Below are 19,813 nucleotides of genomic sequence, written 5' to 3' on the forward strand. Positions count from 1 at the left end.
GGCATGGTCCCATGGCTGAAAGGGCGTAGGCCATGGAGTTTAGGTGTCATGGTGCCACCTGCTGCACAATGCTATGTTTGTACTCATGAAGGACCATTTCTATTTCCAAATCAGTGCCAAGCCAGTAGATAAATTGCCATGTATGTCATGCCCCAGTGACCGCGATGTAGGAGAAAAGTATATGAGCTTGCAGGACCAGAGGGACAGTGATGCAGGGATTGTCAAGATCAGTCCTAAGGTGGGTGGAACATGCCATCGGTGACTGCAGCCAGCGATGGAGGAGGAAATAGTTGTGGAGTGAACCCGACATCTAGGCCAGCCAAATGCTGAGGCCAGCCATCACACACAAACTGAACCACCTGACAAAGTGCAGGATTCTGAGTCATTGCAAGGGCTATGAAATGGGCCATTAGTGGACATCTTTCAACTGCTCAAGGCTGAGCTAGGCCCCATGGACAAGTGCAACAACACATCCACCTTGCATGCTGTGGTGGCGATCTGTTGGTGATAAACGCTCAGAAACAAATCTCAATTCTGGAGTTGCGCAGTCCTGTCAGGAAGGTGTGAATGAGGGCCAAGAAGTACTACAAGTAGCTTATTGTCAGTGATGAGATGGAATTTGTTGCCATGAAGGAAGATGTGGAACTTCTGGACTGTGTACGCATTGGCGAGAGCATTGATCTCTATTTGAAAATAATTGTGTTGTGCACAAAAGCACAGAGGAATGGCAATGACTTGAGCAGCAACTTCATGTGGGTGAACACTCTGTTGCAATCTGCCAACCAAATGAAAGAAGCACCCTTTTTACACAAATTATTGAGTGGATAAATGATGTTTGCCATGCTGGGGAGAGATTTGGAATAATAACTGACTTCACCACAAAACACTCGAGTTTCTTCAGGTTCCATAGTGGAGATAGCTTGGCAATCCCTGCCACATGCTGTTCCGTAGGTTATATGCCGTCCTTCAAAGAAGGTGCCCCCAGATATTTGATTTCCATCTGAAGAAATTTTGACTTTTGCAAATTGCGTTTAATGCCTACTGCTTGCAGTTATGCGAGTGGGATATGAAAGTTCACAAGATGAACCTGCCATGAGGGATCAGAGACAGTGCTGTCAGCAAGAAAATATGCACAACATGGTACATCTCCAGTTACCTGTTCCAAAAATCTCTTAAAAAAGGCAGGTCACTCATGAAGCCGAAAGGCAGTCACATATATAAATATAAGAAGAACGGTGTGTTAATGTCCATAACTGTCTTAGAGGTAGAATTGAGATGAATCTGCAGCTACACCTTTACGAAGTCAATTTTCAGAAAACGACATCATGTCATTGTCCACCAACGTTGTGAGGATTTCATCAGTGCGTGGATTTGGCTTATGAAGAACCACCAGAGGTGTAGTCCTCTGGCTAGAAGGAACTGATTCAAATGTGCCCAGGTCTTGCAACCTGTCCAGTTCATCCTTGAGAGCCGGTCACAGAGCAAAAGGTATTGGCTGAGCGTTATAGAATCGGGTATAGCTACAGGTTTAAGGATGACATGAGCCTTATAGTCCTTCATGGTACCCGGTCCAAGTGAAAACTGAGACCTGAACTTGTGGCAGAGCTTGTCCAATGCCTGGAATGGAATCCACTTGGAAACAAGATGCACAGAATCCTGAACGCGAAATCCAAAAGCTGTTAATGTGTCAAGACCAATTTCTGATTCACTCTGTCAATTGCCAAATATGTGATTGCTCTTGTACATGCTGATATGCAGTTTCAGCGAACTGCCCATGAACAGGGATGGGCTGCTATCCATAATGACCACATGATGATCTGTTGAGCTAAGAGTGGGGCAACTCAAGTGATGATAGGTTTCAATATTTAGTAGGGATACAGAGGCACTGGTATCGACCTGGAAACAGAACAGCTGTAACTGAATGTGCAGTCTAATACATATCTTGCTGGGAATACCAAGAGTCTGACCATGCTTGGGCATAACAGTATGGACTTCTGTAAACTCCATGCCCTGACCAAGAACTGGTTCCATGAACAGCTACAGTACAGAGCTGATGCCTGCCCTTATTTACGATATACCACGCACTGTATCTATGGAGTGGGCAGTAACTGTGGGCGTGGCACAAAAACAATCACGTCACAAGAGTTACCAGCATCAGTAGACAGCACTGTCCAATTGCAACCAGCATGAACCCGATGAACATGATGGTGTCATTGAAAATGTCATTGAATGACATTTTTACACTGGAAACGCACACACCAGTGCAACATCCAAGACATCCTCATAGTGTTCCTTCACAGCCTGAGACATCTCAAACATTTGTTTTTTTTTAACCACTGGTAAAACTCCATATGGGAAGCAATGATATGCGTTTGCTTTAACTGTAACTGAATGTGCAATCTAATACAGATCTTGCTGGGAATACCAAGAGTCTGACCATGCTTGGGCTTAACAGTATGGACTTCTGTAAACTCCATGCCCTGACCAAGAACTGGTTCCATGAACAGCTATAGTACAGAGCTGATGCCTGCCCTTATTTACGATATACCATGCACTGTATCTATGGAGTGGGCAGTGACTGTGGGCGTGGCACAAAAACAATCACGTCACAAGGGTTACCAGCATCAGTAGACAGCACTGTCCAACTGCAACCAGCATGAACCCGATGAACATGATGGTGTCATTGAAAATGTTCCTTCACAGCCTGAGATACCTCAAACTTTTTTTTTTTTTTTTTTTTTTTTTTTTTTTTTTTTTTTTTTTTTTTTTACCACAACTCCATATGGGAAGCAATGATATGGGTTTGCTTTTCATAATATGCACTGAGCAACTTACTCAGTTCAGAAAAGACAACACTGCTGGGTCCTTCAATGGAACAAGTTTTTGAAGTGAATGAAATGTTTTGGACTTAGCCCAAGACGAAAAGAAAGCATGTTGCAAAGAAAAGTCTTCTACCGGAAATTGTGCAAAACATTGCCAGTTATGTATGGGTTCCAACCTTCCTTTGCTTTCTGGAATGGTGGAAAAGATGCGGGAGTGCACAGGTATGTGGAGGGAAGATTGGGAGGGCCCTCTGCACTGTACAAATTCGAAACCAACTGATGAACAAATTCTAACTACTGCTGCTGTTGTTCAAATTGTCATTGCTGCAGAATAAGCTGCTACTGCTGTTGCTGTAACTGAACCAACACTGAATCCATTGTATCCGTGGAAGATGTGGAAACTAAACAACCTCATCAGTGAAAACTTTTTGTTGACAACAACAATAACAATTATGTATAACTGTAGTGAGCCAAGCACTGGAATTGTAGAAGCATCGAAGAGCACTGACTGAAGAATACAAGTGCAAGTAGTGTCTGATCACAAATAATGACACGTAAATGTCCGAGTCTGTGTGTTGATCCTTCACCAAGCATGACTCATGCACAAGCGAGTGAGGCCACACTGCCAAGAACATTCGTCCAGTGGTGGTGCTGCCCTCAAGTGAAGCAGGCACCTTCTTGTGATGGCACCAAATACTAACATTGCAGTCATGGCTACAGCATATGTGGGCATGCTGTCACATAAATAACTTTAAATCACTAACTCTCACGGTCATTATACCCTCCTCTCCTATGTTCCCACAGAACTAGTTTAAGTTATGAATAAAGATGCCATGTATGAGTGTAAAATTCCACTAAAATAGTATTTCATATTAGTTTTGACTGATTTCAAGAGCAAATGATCTAATGTGTCTTCATTTATTCTTGTAGAAAAACTGTTACTTTCAGTTCACAGCACTTTGGAATAATTGGCACTTCTCTCATCAAGTGAGTAAAAACTACGCCTGACCATTTTTTCAATTATATAAGTTTGTGCAAAAAAAGGAAGCATGCACCTTAATCCATCACCTCAGCAATCTTTGGCCATTCTTAACCAAATCTGAACAATCTGGATAGTTTTGTTCTACATAAAGGCTTTAAGTCGCTTAGGTAGCCTCACATTGTCAGTAAAATACTAGGAAGCAATTTAAATCAGAAGTATTATAAATGTTGTATTTGTGGCTTGCAGGAATGAAGAAACAAAGCATCCAAAATTTGTACAAGTATGGCCAATAAGTACACAAAGTGGAGAAATGTGTGAGGATGCTGAGCAAAAAATCCAGCAAATGTTATGTTTATGGGTACATAGAACTTGTTGAATACGAGAGTTGTTTGAAAGGTTCTCAGAATCACCATGAGAGGTCAGCACTAGTGCAATGAGCAGTTCACATGATATTCATTGGACTGTTTCCTGTAAACACGTGCCACATCAGTATTCTTGGAAGGGAGCTGTGGCAGTAATGTGGCTCTGTTGTTGTTCCCACATAGTGATTTGCGAAAATGGAAAAAATCGAGATTTGAACAGTGATTAAGTACTTCGTAAAGAAAGGTATGAGAGCAAAGAACATCCATGTCGATTACCAGAATACAATGGGGGACTCATTCTTGAATTTAAATTTAGTCAGGAGAGCTTAGATGATGATCTGTGTAATTGTCGAAAAGGTGTGTCACTACTCCATAAATCACTGTAAAAGTGCACAAAATGTTCATGGACGATTGCCATTGAAAGTGCGTGAAATTGCTCACGCTTGCCAGATGTCATCTGAAAGGGTGTATTACATTTTAACTGAAGAATTAGAAATGAAAAAATTATCTGCAAGATGGGTGCTGCGATTCTTGACGTTGGATCAAAAATGCATGAGAATGGACATATCGGAACAAAGTTTGGCCTGTTTTATGAGAGATGAACAAGATTTTTTGCACCAGTTTGTGGCCACAAATGAAACTTGGGTGCAATACTATACCCCAGAGACAAATCAACTGTCAAAGCAGTGGGAACATGCTGATTCTCCACCACCAAAGAAAGCAAAGACAAGTCCTTCGGCAGGAAAGGTCATGTCATCAGTGTTCTGGGATGCAAAGGGGATTCTATTTGTAGATTATCTCCCCACTGGGCAAAAAATTGCTGGAGAATACTATGCTGACTCCCTGGACAAATTGCAACAGAAGACATGTGAAAAAAGCCAGGAAGAAAGTCATCTTCCATCGAGACAATATGCACCTGCACACATGTGCCATTGCCATGGCAAAATTACATGAACTAAGGTATGAATTGTTGCCACACCCACCATATTCACCTGTGAGACTTCCATCTCTTCCCAAAACTTAAAATTTTTCTTGGTGGGCAAAGATTGACATCAAAGAAAGAATTGATAGTCAAAGTTGACAACTATTTTGCAGACCTGGAGGAAACTCATTGTCGAGATGGGGTCAAGACACTGAAACATTGTTGAACCAAGTGCATTAATCTATGAGGAGACTAGATTGAAAAATAAAAAAAGTTTCAGTGATGTAAGTACTTTTTTTCTATTTTGTTCCAAGATCTTTTCAAACCACACTCGTATAATAACAGTGCTATGTGCATCTTCTTCTTTCTCCATTTTTTTGCTTTCCAGTAATCATGTGTTGTCATAGGTGAATACAATTGAAACCAAGCAACTGTTTAACTATTGATCCAGAAGATAAGGTATTTGTAACTGATGTAATTTTCAAGTCAACTCAATGTTTTGATGTATGGCTGGGAAAAATTGGAAGCCCAAGTAATATTTGCATTTTCTTTCATTTATGTGCTGATTGGTACATATTTTTATGTTATTCTTGAATTCAGTCTACTTCTCTTATGCAAGTTATGTACAGATACGTATCACTGATTATCATTTCACTTGAGTGCTTTGTACATAAAAGCTAAATGTATCAGAAATTTGTTTTAATGATTTATTTAGTCCTTACATAGGATATGTTACATTTTTCTTTAATGTCTGTTTGGACATATTGTGGACCACATTTGAGATTTTTGTGGGAATAATACTTATGCAGCCACACTTTTTTTGACTTACGCTTTTCAGTTTTCCGCCTTTTACACTCTCAAACTCTCTTTAGGTTGTAATTTTCTAGGCTCTCTCTGTCAGTCAGTTTAGGTCCTCTTCTATTTAACAGGCTTCTTGAACTGTTTGTGTGTGTCTATTACTCTGTTATTATTCTGTGCTTGTTCCTGCCCATCATGTCTTGTATGGCTAACTCCTAGTTTCTCTAATTCTTCTGTAACTTCTTTCATCAATACTGTGGTGGTCTTGCAATTCTTAGAACCAACTGGGCAGTCTACTTTACCTTATTCTACATTTTAGCAGCAAACTTCAACTATCTTTTCCTCATATCATTTATCGTTCATACAGCATTAGACTTTACATTTTCTGTCTAATGTTACCTTAATTTGGAGGGAGAGATGAAAGAAATCAGTGAAACAAAAGGGAAACAATTTCCACTGCTCATACATGTCCCTGTTGTAGTGAGCGAGTGGCATTGGTTTTTTATAACTTACTTTCCTCTTTCAGTCAATCCCTTTGGATACAAGTTAAGAAATACTAAAACTTGGCGTAACTTTGGTGCTAAATAAAATGTTTCTGACAAGAGCTTTTTTACTATTGTACCTGCATATATATTTTTCCACTTATATTCTATGGATCATATCCTCTAATTTTTAGTTAATTGTGTCATTATGTATATTTTTCAGGTTTCACGCTGTGGAATGATTTATATGGAACCTGTTACTCTTGGATGGCAGCCCTTACTTATGTCTTGGATGAATACACTTCCATCAGGTCTACCTGAGCTACATCGTGCAGTCGTAGCAGCACTTTTCAATCGTTTCTGCCCACCGTTACTTTACTTTGTTAGAAAAGGTGGATACAGGGTAAGAAGTTTCAGTTTTAAATATTTTGAATATAGATTTCACAATGTAATTCTATTCAGAACTGTGAAGACTGAAAAGAAATTATTGAGATGAAGAAAGAGAGAAAAAATCAATGGGACATAAGGAAACAGTTTACACTAATCATACATGTCCCTGTTGTAGTGATAGATGCTGATAGAGTATAATGTATCTTTCTCTTTCAGTTAATCCATTCATTTGAAGATGAATTTTTGATTGTGTTGTATTATCAATGTAGGAAAAAATAGTTTGCTACTTACCGTAAAGAGAGAGAGAGAGAGAGAGAGAGAGAGAGAGAGAGAGTCTCTGGCTTCAGCTGCCAGAGACTGTGGTCATGTGTGCATTTACATGAGTGTGTTTGTGTTTATGTTGTCTATTTTTTATGAAGACCGCGCTAGCTGATAGCTCACTTTCCGACGGTCTTTTTTTTTGTGCCTATCAGCGACTCAGCATCTCCGCTTTTCATAATACTGCTACATTCCATCCTGGATATTACATTGTTTGATGCAGTGTGACTACTATTGAACTATGCGAAATAAAACATCATATCTTCTGAACAGTTTGCCTTATCTTCTGAACGGTTTGCATTAGGATGTTCAAACTGGACTGTTGGGGGGCATGATGAGAATTAGTACACTTTGGTTTAGCGACAGGCCCGCTTTCATTTGGATGGGTTCATCAATAAGCAAAACTGGTGCATTTGGAGGGACTAAGAATCCGCATTTTGCAATTGAGAAGTCTCTTCACGCTCAACGGGTGACTACATGGTGTGCAGTGTCCAGTCACAGAATAATTAGTGCGATATTTCTCGGGTTCATGGTGACTACCAAATAGTATGTGAAGATTTTGGAAGATGATTGCATCTCGATTATCCAAAGTGACCCTGATTTCAACAAGACGTGTTTCATGCAAGGCAGATCTCCACCCCATCAGAGCAGGAGAGTGTTTGATGTCCTGGAGGAGCAATTTTGGGACTGCATTCTGGCTCTGGGGTACCCAGAGACCACTAGCATGGGACTTGATTGAATGCCATATTCTCCAGATCTGAACACATGCTGACACCTTTTTGTGGGGCTGTATTAAAGACAAGGTGTACAACAATAAACCCAACAGCCATTCAGGAGGTCATCAACAGCAACAATGTTCTGACACTTCAGCGGGTCATGCAGAATTTCGCTATTTATGTGCGCCACATCATCACCAATGTGGTAGGCATATTGAACATGTCATGACCTAAATCCAAATATCTGTAGTATTGTTTTCATGTTGAATAAAGTGTGTGCATGCTGTAGTTTGTAAGTAATATACGTTTTTTTTTCACATAGTTCAATAATTGTCACCCTGTACATTTTATGTATGTTTATAACTTTATAAATCACGTCATTGTAGTGCCATCAAAACTGATGTCTTACTGTCATGCTGGTTAAGGTTGCCATAAAAGAGGATACAAAATCACACTAATTAAGTTGTCATCCCATGGTTATATAACATACACTGATGTCTTCTATTAATAAGTATGGTGAGCCATATCCACCCTCTTAAAGTTGATGCAGAGGAGTATCCCCACCCCATCATTTCCCAGTGTCACATCAGACCTGAACAACTTAAACACATCCTTTGCTAGAGCTTTGACTACCTTTCATCATTCCCTGTAATGAGGAGCATCCTATAAACAATCCATCTCACCTTCCCAGAAAGATATTGTGACCCCTTCACCCAACCTGTGTAATATTCTGGTCCATCCTTATGCCACATCTGCTTCCAACAACTTGCAAATTGGCCACATCTCTTTGGAAGAGAAATGTGGAAGTCCGGTCATATGCTCTTACCCAACACATCCTATTCCAGTATTACCAGAGGAGAAGAACTTATGTTACATACTTGCTCTGTTATAATGTGTGCACACAGTTTTTTGTGTGGTTATGACCAGCAATCAACTGAGCGTCCATGTATGTCCATAGTCAAACTGTGATAAAATGCAGAGTTGGTAACCCAGTATCAGAACAATGCTGCTGAGCACAACATACTTGACTTTCGGTCCCTCATTTCCCTAGTACCAGTTTGTATATAACATGCATCTAGTCACATTTTTGAATGTGATATGAATTCACATACTATTAAATACTTTTCAACCCACTGGAGACTTGGAGTGTTTAGGAAACAAAACCACATTGAAACTTATGCTTAAACTCGCCATATTTCTGCCAGGGTGATGACCACAGTGTCTAGCTACATGTGATCTAGAAAATAATGTTCCTGTAACGCCAGCAGTGACTCATAAATCATATCAAATTAAAAGCTAGATGACTTACATATTATACCTATGTAATCCACGAATTTGAATCACAGTTGCAGTTAACCATCCTTAATGGATTTGTCAGTTATTGGGCTGGTGTGCAAGTTTGTAGAATTTTTGCCTAAGTGTAATAAACACAACAGATCACATAACAGAGACTTTAGTCATCAGTAGTATTTACAACAGCCTGCCAACACTGGGGTAACTTTTTGGTTCCATGATCACAGCAATCACATGGCTTTTGGTAAAGAACTTCTTGAGCCATGTTTGGAGCAAATTTTCATCTGGAAAGGAGGTTCATTGAAGGTTATTCAATAGTGAGCAGAAAAAGTGATAATCTGAGGTCACAAGATCAGGTGAATGAGGTGAGTGTGGAATGACAGCCCAACCCAACTCCTGTATAGTTTTTTTTTTTTTTTGTCGGTCTGGAACAGTGCAGGCATATGTTATCATGGAGTAGCATCACTTCACACAGTTTTTTGTTTCATTGTTTTTGGAGTGCATCTGCAAGACATGTCAGTTGTTGCCAATAAATGTTGACAGTGATGGTTATGCCTGGGAGAAGCAATTTGTAGTACACCACACTATTCCTGTTCCACCAGATACATAACATTATCTTTTGTAGATGGGCACAGGTTTTTGTACATGGAGTTGCTGCTTTATTTGGGCTCAACAATTCCTTTGTTTTCCTTATGTTAGTATAAAGACACCATTTCCCATCATTAGTAATGACACATGATTGGAATGGTCACTGTTGTTCATGACTAATTCACACCAAAAAAGCAAAGATTCACATTTGACCAGCCGCTAATTTTTGAGATTTTGGGTTAGAGCATGCGGTACCCAAACATTCAATTTTTGAATCTTCCCTGTTGCATGCAAAGTCACACATTGGTGGAATGATCACAGTTCATCACATTTCCCAGTTCCCTAGTACACCATTGGGGTAATGTGTTAAAATGATCTTCATCAATCTCCAAAGGTCTTTCTGAACATGGAGAGGCAATAATGTCAAAACAATTCTCCTGAAAATGAGAAAGACTATTTCTTGCCATTCTCCGTCCAATGGTGTTATCCCCATACATGATGAAAATGTTTGCAGCTTGCTCCACTGCTATCACCCCTCTGTTGATCTCAAACAGAAGAATATGTTGGAAATGTTCTGATTTCTTATCTTAGCACTGTATTTTCTAGTGTCCAGAGCTCCACTCACTATCCCCAAATGACAAAATGACAAGACCAATCTCAAATAGCAACAGTGAACTAAAAAACATGCAAAACAAAAATGCTGTGAACTTATCCACCCGCCTAATACATTTTTGCCCTACTTCATATTTATCAAGACACTTTGATATCTTGCCAGATGTCACCATCCTGCTGCAATATTACAATACAACATTCCACACAAATTTGCCATTCCTTTCCTTCTTCCATTTCTTCAGTTGCCCAATTAAGGAATTTGGAGGTAACCCTTCCAAATCTAGGTCAACGATTGTGGCACATCTTATATTCTCTTGTATTTGAAGTTGGTTGGATTTAGCTCATTTGGTACTAGTTAGTATAAAATACATGGCTTGCAACAAAAGTAAATAACTGCCAAACACTCTCTGACAACATACTATGGAACAAACTGCCTGCACCAGAACATGGAAGCCTTACAGAGGTGCGTGACTTGTTGGCAACACAGACCTACATGTTGGTTTTGCAAGTTCAAAGTCCACTTGCACATACTCAACCTGTTACTTACCAGAGAGTGTTGTTGTTCATACACTGTGCCCAAACAGGTGAACTCCAGTGCCACATTACTCCAACACAACAACACTCTGGGTGAGGTTGGTACACCAGAAAATGAGGAGCAATAAAATCTGGTAAAATCTTAATGTATTATTGATCCCCAGTGTCATACAGTTTGAGAGGTGTGCATTCATTACTGCAATGACACAAAGTTATGAATGCATTTATCAGAATTAATGAAGCACAGGTGATGACTGTTACTTCCTGTCATCGTGACACTCTCATCACAAATGAGTCAGTCACATATTCTCCAAGATACAAAACGATCTAAACCTACTATTGCAACCAAGATGGCATCAGATCAGAACAATGATGCTGTAAACTACTAGACTGTCCACAGTGTCCCACTTGTTGACACACACTGGCTATGTGACTGTATTTGATTGGACCTTGTTAATAGTGCAGGACTGTGTGTTTATTTTTGTATTTCTTATGCGTATTCCATAGACTGAGAGGTGCTTGTAGGCACAAGTCTGTAAGGATAAGGAACAAGTCAAAGCTTGTAATTTATCGTTGTGAATTGTAAATTGTGATGCCTGTCATTTACATAACATCAGTTTATATACAATTTATTTCCATTAGTTTACATCCTAATTTTTATCAGTACACACAGGGATAAATGCTAACATAACTATAAACTTACATAAAGATGCATTTTGATTTATCTAGTAAGAAACACTATTATTATGTGTTGTATAACATAAAGAAGATAATTGATATAACACATATAGTTAGCACAGAAACATCAAACAAAAACATGTGGAAAATCACATGTCTGTCATATATTTGGCCTCTGCAGCTAGAGACTGTGGTCATGTGTGTGTTAATTGCATTTGCCTGAATGTATGTGAGTATGTTGTCTGTTTCTGATGAAGGCTCATTGGCCGAAAGCTCACTTTCTGACGGTCTTTTTGTTGTGCCTATTTGCGACTCAGCAGCTCCGCTATATGGTGAGCAGCAACTATCCTTTTCATAATATTATTCCATATCTGTTTCTCTTACAAAAATATCATCTGGGGAATAAGTAGTATTTTCAAGAAATTTCCTAACCCTTGATAATACAGATGGCGTTTTGACAGTTGCCACTGTGAGCAGATTTTCCATACCTCTCAACGATTGAAAATATCTGGACATTGGTTACCAGGAGACTGGCATACTACCACTTGCCAGCCACTAGTGACAAACTCTTGCATTGTGATGAAGCAGCATGGATAGGTGTCAATAAAGTTCATTTTGACTTGATCTCCATCCAGAGGCAACAGCCCAGTTTACTAAATTTTGCACCATGTACACTGCCATATCACCCACAAATTTGATCACAGTATTTTTATTACTGTATACTGTATGCACACAATAAGTAAAATTTTGTTATTTGCTATCCTTCTTTGTGTTGCAGTACTACTTGCCAGTTATACTGCAACAAGAATTAATTGAAAGCTAGACACAACTATGTTTATACGGCAATATTCTGATGTTCATACAGTCTAGTAGTGTCAGTGTGTGCTGTTTGAACCATTCTGAATGAAGTGCAATTCTGATCATTGGTGTGTGACAGTGAAAACAGTCTCGTGCTTTCATACCATACTTAGCTATGCTTAGAAGAAGCTAGTGAAAAAGGAAGAAAACAAAAGTCACATAATATGAAAATCTCTCTACTTGTGTTCAGTTTCCCTTTCCATAACAACTTTCATTTTGTGTTTTTGTTCAGCTAAAAGTAGTAATATCACATAGCATTCATTATAACTCTAATCTGTAAATATCAACATATATCACTGTAAATCATTCATGTTTACTAATGCAACATTATACATTACACAATAGATGAATGGTGACAAGATATGTGTTTTAGTTGTCGTAGGTGTCTTTGTTAATTCTTTCTAATATTTCATATTTGGTCAGATTTTCAATTGATTTTTGTGCTTTAACTTTATTCATAGTAAACTGAAACTTTAAATGTATTTCTAATGTGTGTTAATTCATACAATTGTTTCTTGTGTATTGCAGTCAAATACAAATATTTCTGTGTGTAATAAGACTCTAATCTTCACACAAATGTATGTAATTAATTCCTTTTTTGGTCCTCAGGAATTATGTTCTACATCAGAATCAAACATGGTCCGAGCAACAATGAATATGTTTGATTGCTTCATTGAAGATTTTAAGGATGAAAAATACATGGAAGAAATATCACATCTTAACATGAGAGCTCAATTGGAGGTAGTATATTATTTGTACTTGTTGACTAAATAATAACTGATAACAAATAATAAATGAAAATAGATAAAAAAATAATAAATATGTGACCCCTTGGAATTAGGAAGTGAAATTGTACCAATTAGAAGGACTATGTTCACCATTAGTTTTTGGTCTCTCATATGATTTTTACTCATATCTGAAAAACTATCTGTGTTGTGATAAACTTTCTGCTTAGTATGCAATCATTTACATGTTCTCGCTTTTCATGTGCCAAATGCACATTCAAACATCCCATATTATTTGAAACATGTTAATGGTACAAGTATAAATTTTTGTGTTTCAGGGAATATTTTTCTTCTCTAGTGTTTGGTCCTTGGGTGGCACACTTGGTTCCACGGGGCGTCCAAAGTTTGACTTGCTTTTTAGAGGTCTTTTAGCTAAGGAGTTTCCTGCAGATTTGAAAACTGATTTTGGGCTTCTGGAAGATGTTCCACCACCATTCAAACCATATATTACTCTCATTCCATCAGAAGGTCTTGTGTATGACTACAGATACTTTAAGGAGGTAAGAAAATTTGACATAATCACATACAAAAAGAAGCATTTTTGTATCATAATTACAGACTTATTGTATGTAATGACAAACTCTGCAGGGCATAGGGCGTTGGAGACCATGGACGGAAGAACTTGAAACTGCTCCACCTATTCCCCGAGATATACCAGTTAATCAGATAATTGTGATTACTGTTGAAACAATACGAAACTCTGCTGTTCTTCAACTCTTAATTACTCATCAGAAGCCAGCTATGTTTGTTGGCCCAACAGGAACAGGAAAATCTGCCTACATAACAGTCAGTACCATTTGGTATTTTAGAGCAATTGTGCATTATTCATGAATAACTAACTAACATAAGTGAAATTTTACAGGACCTGTTGTTGCACAAAGTGGATGGAAACGTTTACAAGCCATTGTTTATTAATTTTTCTGCACAGACTACTGCAAATCAGACTCAAGATATAATTATGAGTAAACTTGATAAGCGAAAGAAAGGTAAAAACATCTTTTCATTTTTCGTGTTACTGGACTGGTTGTCAGAACCCTTCTTGGAACAGACTATTTTGCTGACACAGGATCATAATATATTGACTCATTACAGACAACCAGTATTTATTACAAGTAGTCTTTACAACTCTTGACATCTTATCAGTTGGTGTATACTATTTAAATTATATATTTTACTCATTAAGTTTCATTTAATGTATGACCATAATTATCTACTAACCTAAGGTCTGTATTGGAAGGTCAGGTTCTATCTGTTACAAATCAGGATAAAGGGGAGTAATGAAGTAGTGCAACCTTCATAAAAATGGTTATTCCAACTTGTCTGCTTGGTAGTGCCTTGTAAGGATCCATATTCAGAATTCCAGTGAGGACCTCAACAGTGTTTAAGGTGAACAGGACCAGAAAATCACCAATATGGCTCACAGAATGAAATCAGTAGCTGTTGGGGTCAGTATACAATGAAGCTTCATCCTGGATAAAGATAGACATTCCTCCAGTAGCCACTGTTGGTATAATAGAAATGAGATTGATACAGTAACTGTGACATGTGGTACGTAGTACCATAGTTGGGATGAATGTAAGGCTTGCAGGATTACACTATGGAGAGCCGAGGGAAACCACCAAGATATAATCACCTAGTACATGCATTTCTGTGCTAAAAATATCGTAATGGCTTCCTCTTGGATAAAGCATTCCACGAGTGAAATAGGTCCCTATGAGTCTCTATTCAGATCTACATACATGCACTAGGCACTATTGTAGATGAACTGTCACACAAAAACAGAATTCTAATTAGGATGTGCACATTAGATCTTATAACATTAAGGCACTGTGGGAAACAATAAATGTAGAATTGAAAAGGATGCAGATAAATATTTTAGGAATCAGTCTTATCCAATGACCAGAAGAGGAAAACTTTTGTAGTGGGGATATACTGGGTTGAATGATGGAAGAGCAGGAGTAGACATAGTAATGAATAGAGAAACTGACAACTGAGTGAAGGGTTATTTGCAGCAGAGAGAGTGGACATTTATTATGTTTATCATATCAGTAAGAATAGCAACTGTGGAAGAATGGCTGCAAGTATGGACAGTATGAAAATATTTATGTCTTACTTTGATGAGTATTCAACAGAGGTTGTAATCATAGACATGTACAAACCAACCACAGATGAGGAACATTTTCAACGTATAAGCACACTGCAACTCAGCAGTTTGATGACCAACAAACTTAAGAAGTACACATTAAGTTCACACTGAATGATGAAATAGTTCTTAGATATTACAGCTCTGAGTACTGACATCAATCAGGTCTAGAATTTATCAGGTGTAGAATTAGGGAACATACTCGTCCATGCTTACACAACCCCCTGCTCCCAATCCCTTACCTCATGGCTCCTATGCCTATAATAGACTTAGATGCATGACCTGTCCATTACATCCTCCCACCACCACCTACTACAGTCTGGTCACTAACATTACCTATCCCATCAAAGGCAGGGCTATCTGTGAAACCAGTCATGTAAACTACAAGCTAAGCTGCAGCCACTGTGCTGCATTCTATGTAGGCATGACAACCAACAAGCTGTCTGTCCACGTGAATGACCACCGACAAACTGTGGCCAAGAAACAAGTGGTCCACCCTGGTGCTGAACACGCTGTCAAACATGATATCCTTCATTTCAATGACTGCTTCACCGCCTGTGCCATATGGATCCTTCCCACCAACACCAGCTTTTCTGAACTGTGCAGGTGGGAACTTTCCCTGCAATACATCCCATGTTCCAACCCTCCTGGCCTCAACCTTCATCAGTCACTGTCCTCACCCATCCAGCCCCTTCCCTGTTCCCATTCCAGCAGTACACAGCCATTATTCCACCATCACACCCAGTCTTTTTATTTCTCTACTTTTCCACTAATCCATCCACCTCTCCCCATTCCTCCATCTAACCTGCAGCACTTCACTTTCCGCCACCCAACCATGCATTGGTGCTGCTGCTTGCTGCATGGTTTCAGTTGCCTGAGACTGCAGTTGTGTGTGTGTGCATGGGTGTGTGTATGCATGTCTGTCATCTGTTGTTGACGAAGGCCTTAATGGCTGAAAGCTTTAATTGTGAGAGTCTTTTTGTTTTGCCTATCTGCAACTCAGCATCTCTGCTATATGGTGAGCATCAACTTTCCTTTCATAATATTGTTACATTCCATCCTGGATTTTCCATTGATTTATTACAGAACATATTATACATAGTACAGCCCAGGTCTGTTAAGACCTGGGAGACTACATTCTGGGGAGAGCTGAACAACGTATATCTCCTCCTCCATAAATCTTGTGAAATGACCACAATGAGAAAATTTGAGAAATTGTGCTGGGGGCAATAGGATGGTTTTGTGGCATGAGGATATTTGATTGCACGTAGTTATTGGTCTCATGAACATTCCCTAGGTCCATTCCTAAGAACACCAACCTTTCATCAGAAGACCGGACAGCCAGGCACACCCTGAGAATAGATCCTGGTCTAATCCCCCTCCCTGCAGACAAAAGTTCCACCAATGATGTGATGAGTCCCAGTAACTAACGGATGGAAGGCCTCTGCCAACAGTTTGACTCCTCCACCTACAAGCTCTGCCAGAATGATACCATTCCAGAAGTCCAACATAACCTCCAATCCCTCCTGAAATCCATAGGCCTTTTCTATAACCTTTCCTCTGACAAGCTGAAGTCCCTAGCAGCGGGACTGACTTTTTGAAACTCTTTCTTCCTCATCTCATCTGGTAAGTTTCCCCTGACCTGTGATTGTGGATGATTTTCCCAAAATCTACCCCTTTTGCTAGACCTCTCCAGTCCTTTTCCTTCACCCCTCTTCCTTCCCCTTCAACCCGGAAAAGGAGCCACTGGCACTGAAATCTTGCTGAATTATAATCTTATTGTATGTGTGTGTTCTGCCTCCACTTGGTGATTAGATTTTTTTATCTATCCAATTATATTATTCCTATTGTAAAGCTATAGAGTGTACTACAAAATTGCAGATATTTTCTTCATTGATTACTCACTAATGAGGACTCACTAGGACGAATGGCTGCAGGGTTTGATACCTGGGATCTTAACCTTGAACATTCAAAAAGTTGGTGCCATCACTGGGGATCTCTCCTTGGGAGTCCATCTCTCTCCACACCCCAAAAACACCCTATGCACCAACTTTATACATGCTTCCCAAAATCCACAAACCCAAAAATCCTGGATGTCCATTTGTATCTGGATATTGTCCTCTCAGTGAAAGAATTTCTGCATTGTTGTTAAACACCTCCAACCAGTTACATGAAACCTAGCATCCCACATTAAAGACACCAACCACTTCCTTCAGTGACATTCCACAATCCCCAATTCTTTACCTCCTGGATCCCTGCTCATCACTGTTGATGCCAACTCCAGATACACCAACATCCCTCATGTCCATTGACTTCCACTATCTAACACTATCTCTCCCAACATCTTTCAGACTCAAAACCCACTACTTCATTCCTCATGCACCTCACCAACTGTAACCTGTCACAAAACTACTTTTCCTTTGGAGGGAAAGTATACAAACAAATCTGCGACACAGCCATGGGCACCTGTAGAGCAACTTCGTATACCAACCTATTTAGTGGCCCTCGAGAGGAAACCTTCCTTGCCCTCTACAACTCTGAACTGCTAGTCTGGTTCAGGTTCATTGATGATATCTTCATGATCAGAACTCTAGGCCAAGGTATGCTACCCACATACCTTCATGATCTCAACACTTTCTCTCCCATCATATCATCTGGGCCACCTCTGCTCAATGTGCCACTTTTCTGGATGTTGACATCCACTTCTCTCATTAATTGATTCACACCTCTGGTCACATTAGATGCACTTACGACCAACAGTACCTGTATTTAAACAGCTGCCATTGCTTCGACCCCAAAAAATTCACTCCCGTACAGCCTAGCCACCTGCGGAAGATGTACCTTCTGTGAGGAGAACTCCTTACCCAGTATGCTTAATGTCTCGCGATGGTCTTCATGGACCGGAAATAACTGCCAAGCTTAGACCACAGACAGATTTCCCATACCATATCCTCACGCAACACCAACTCTCCCACCATCCCTGATAATGAGCTATGAAGGAGTGCCTCCTCCCCCCCCCCCTCCCCCCTGTCACTCGGTATCACCATTGACTGGAACGTCTGAACCATATCCTTTGCCAGGGTTTTGATTACCTATCATCGTGCCCTGAAATAAGTGACATCCTACCCAAGATCCTTCGCTCCCCACCTAAAGTGGTATGCTGGTTCCCACCCAAGCTACACAACATCCTAGTCCATCCCTATGTCACTCCCACTGGCAACCCGTTGGTGAATAATAAGATCCCTGTGGCAGACCAAGGATCAAGACTTGCCCAATCCAACCACCCAGCACCTTCTGTAGTCCTGTCACAGGCTTATCTTACCCCATCAGAGGCTGGGCCACCTGTGAAAGAAGCATTTCATGAACCAACTCTACTGAAAATACTGCATAGCTTTTTACATCGATATGACTACCATCCAGCTGTCCACCAGGATGAATGGACACCACAAAGCTGTTGCCAAGAACAAAGTGGACCACTCTGTGGCACAACATGCAGCTGACCACAGCATGCTCCATTTCAATGGCTGCTTCACAACATGGGTCATCTGTACTCCTTCCTCCATAACCAGCTTCTCTGCACTATGCAGTAGGGAGTCATTCTTACAACACATCCTCTACTCCCTTAATCATCCTGGCCTCAATCTCAAGCAATCCACTGTCTCTGCACCCTCCCCGACAGTTTCCATTCCTCCATCCTGTCAGCCTCCCTAAATTCATGTCCAAATGTCACGTTCAGCATGGGTCACTACCCACTAGCCCCTACAACTGTGGATTACAAAGCCTAGCCTATATACCTGTCACCTCTCCCTCTCACATTGCTAACCAGTAAGTGGACTGCTTCCATCTGAGCTGGTAGCCTTCCACCCCCAGTACCTCTCCCTGCATCCTGCCTCCCTCACCTTCTATCCATCCCACCTGACACTACCCATTCCACAACCAGCCCACCTATCAAAATACAAGCATTAGGACTGTTATTCCAGTTGGGACCATGGAGAGGTGTACACGTGTGTGTGTTTTTCCATGTGTATTTTACTCTAGCTTGTCAAAGGATAAACCTGAAAGCTAGCAAGTTTTTTTCCTTTCATGTGTGCCTATTGACAACATTTTTTATTTGTATTTGTGATGGATAATACAGGTCATTGAGATACTTTTGAGCATGGTGGCTACATACTGATTCATTTGTATCATTTTAATCATCAGTAAAGTGATGGAACTGTGATTCGACAGATCTTAATATGGATGTATTGGCTTAAAAGTTCCCTGATTGATCCCTTTCCAAGATAAGGGCCTAGGCATGATGACATTATAGGAAGGGAGAAAATCACAGACATTTAAAGCCCTATTTACTAAGATGGTATCTGTTCTTTCGGACATGTCCGAAAGAACAGATACCATCGGTGACCAAGCAGCTCGTTAGAATGAAATTACAATCGGGGGCACTACGAATGTAGTGCGGGACAATACGTTGAAATCCCTACAGTCGTGCTATCCTCTGTGTCCTCGGTGGCTCAGATGGACAGAGTGTCTACA

General features: G+C 40.0%; 1 protein-coding gene across 1 annotated transcript in view; it reads left to right on the forward strand.

The window, feature by feature from the left end:
- Window positions 1–19,813, forward strand: part of LOC126237376 (dynein axonemal heavy chain 7) — a 1,033,797-nt gene that overhangs the window by 443,333 nt on the left and 570,651 nt on the right. The window contains exons 25-29 of the mRNA XM_049947460.1: window positions 6,592–6,771; window positions 12,965–13,096; window positions 13,419–13,640; window positions 13,729–13,926; window positions 14,003–14,126. Of these exons, the coding sequence (XP_049803417.1) occupies window positions 6,592–6,771; window positions 12,965–13,096; window positions 13,419–13,640; window positions 13,729–13,926; window positions 14,003–14,126 (856 nt within the window). The remainder of the gene's footprint in view (window positions 1–6,591; window positions 6,772–12,964; window positions 13,097–13,418; window positions 13,641–13,728; window positions 13,927–14,002; window positions 14,127–19,813) is intronic.

The sequence above is a fragment of the Schistocerca nitens genome, chromosome 2, assembly GCF_023898315.1.
Source record: "Schistocerca nitens isolate TAMUIC-IGC-003100 chromosome 2, iqSchNite1.1, whole genome shotgun sequence".
Lineage (NCBI taxonomy): Eukaryota > Metazoa > Arthropoda > Insecta > Orthoptera > Acrididae > Schistocerca > Schistocerca nitens.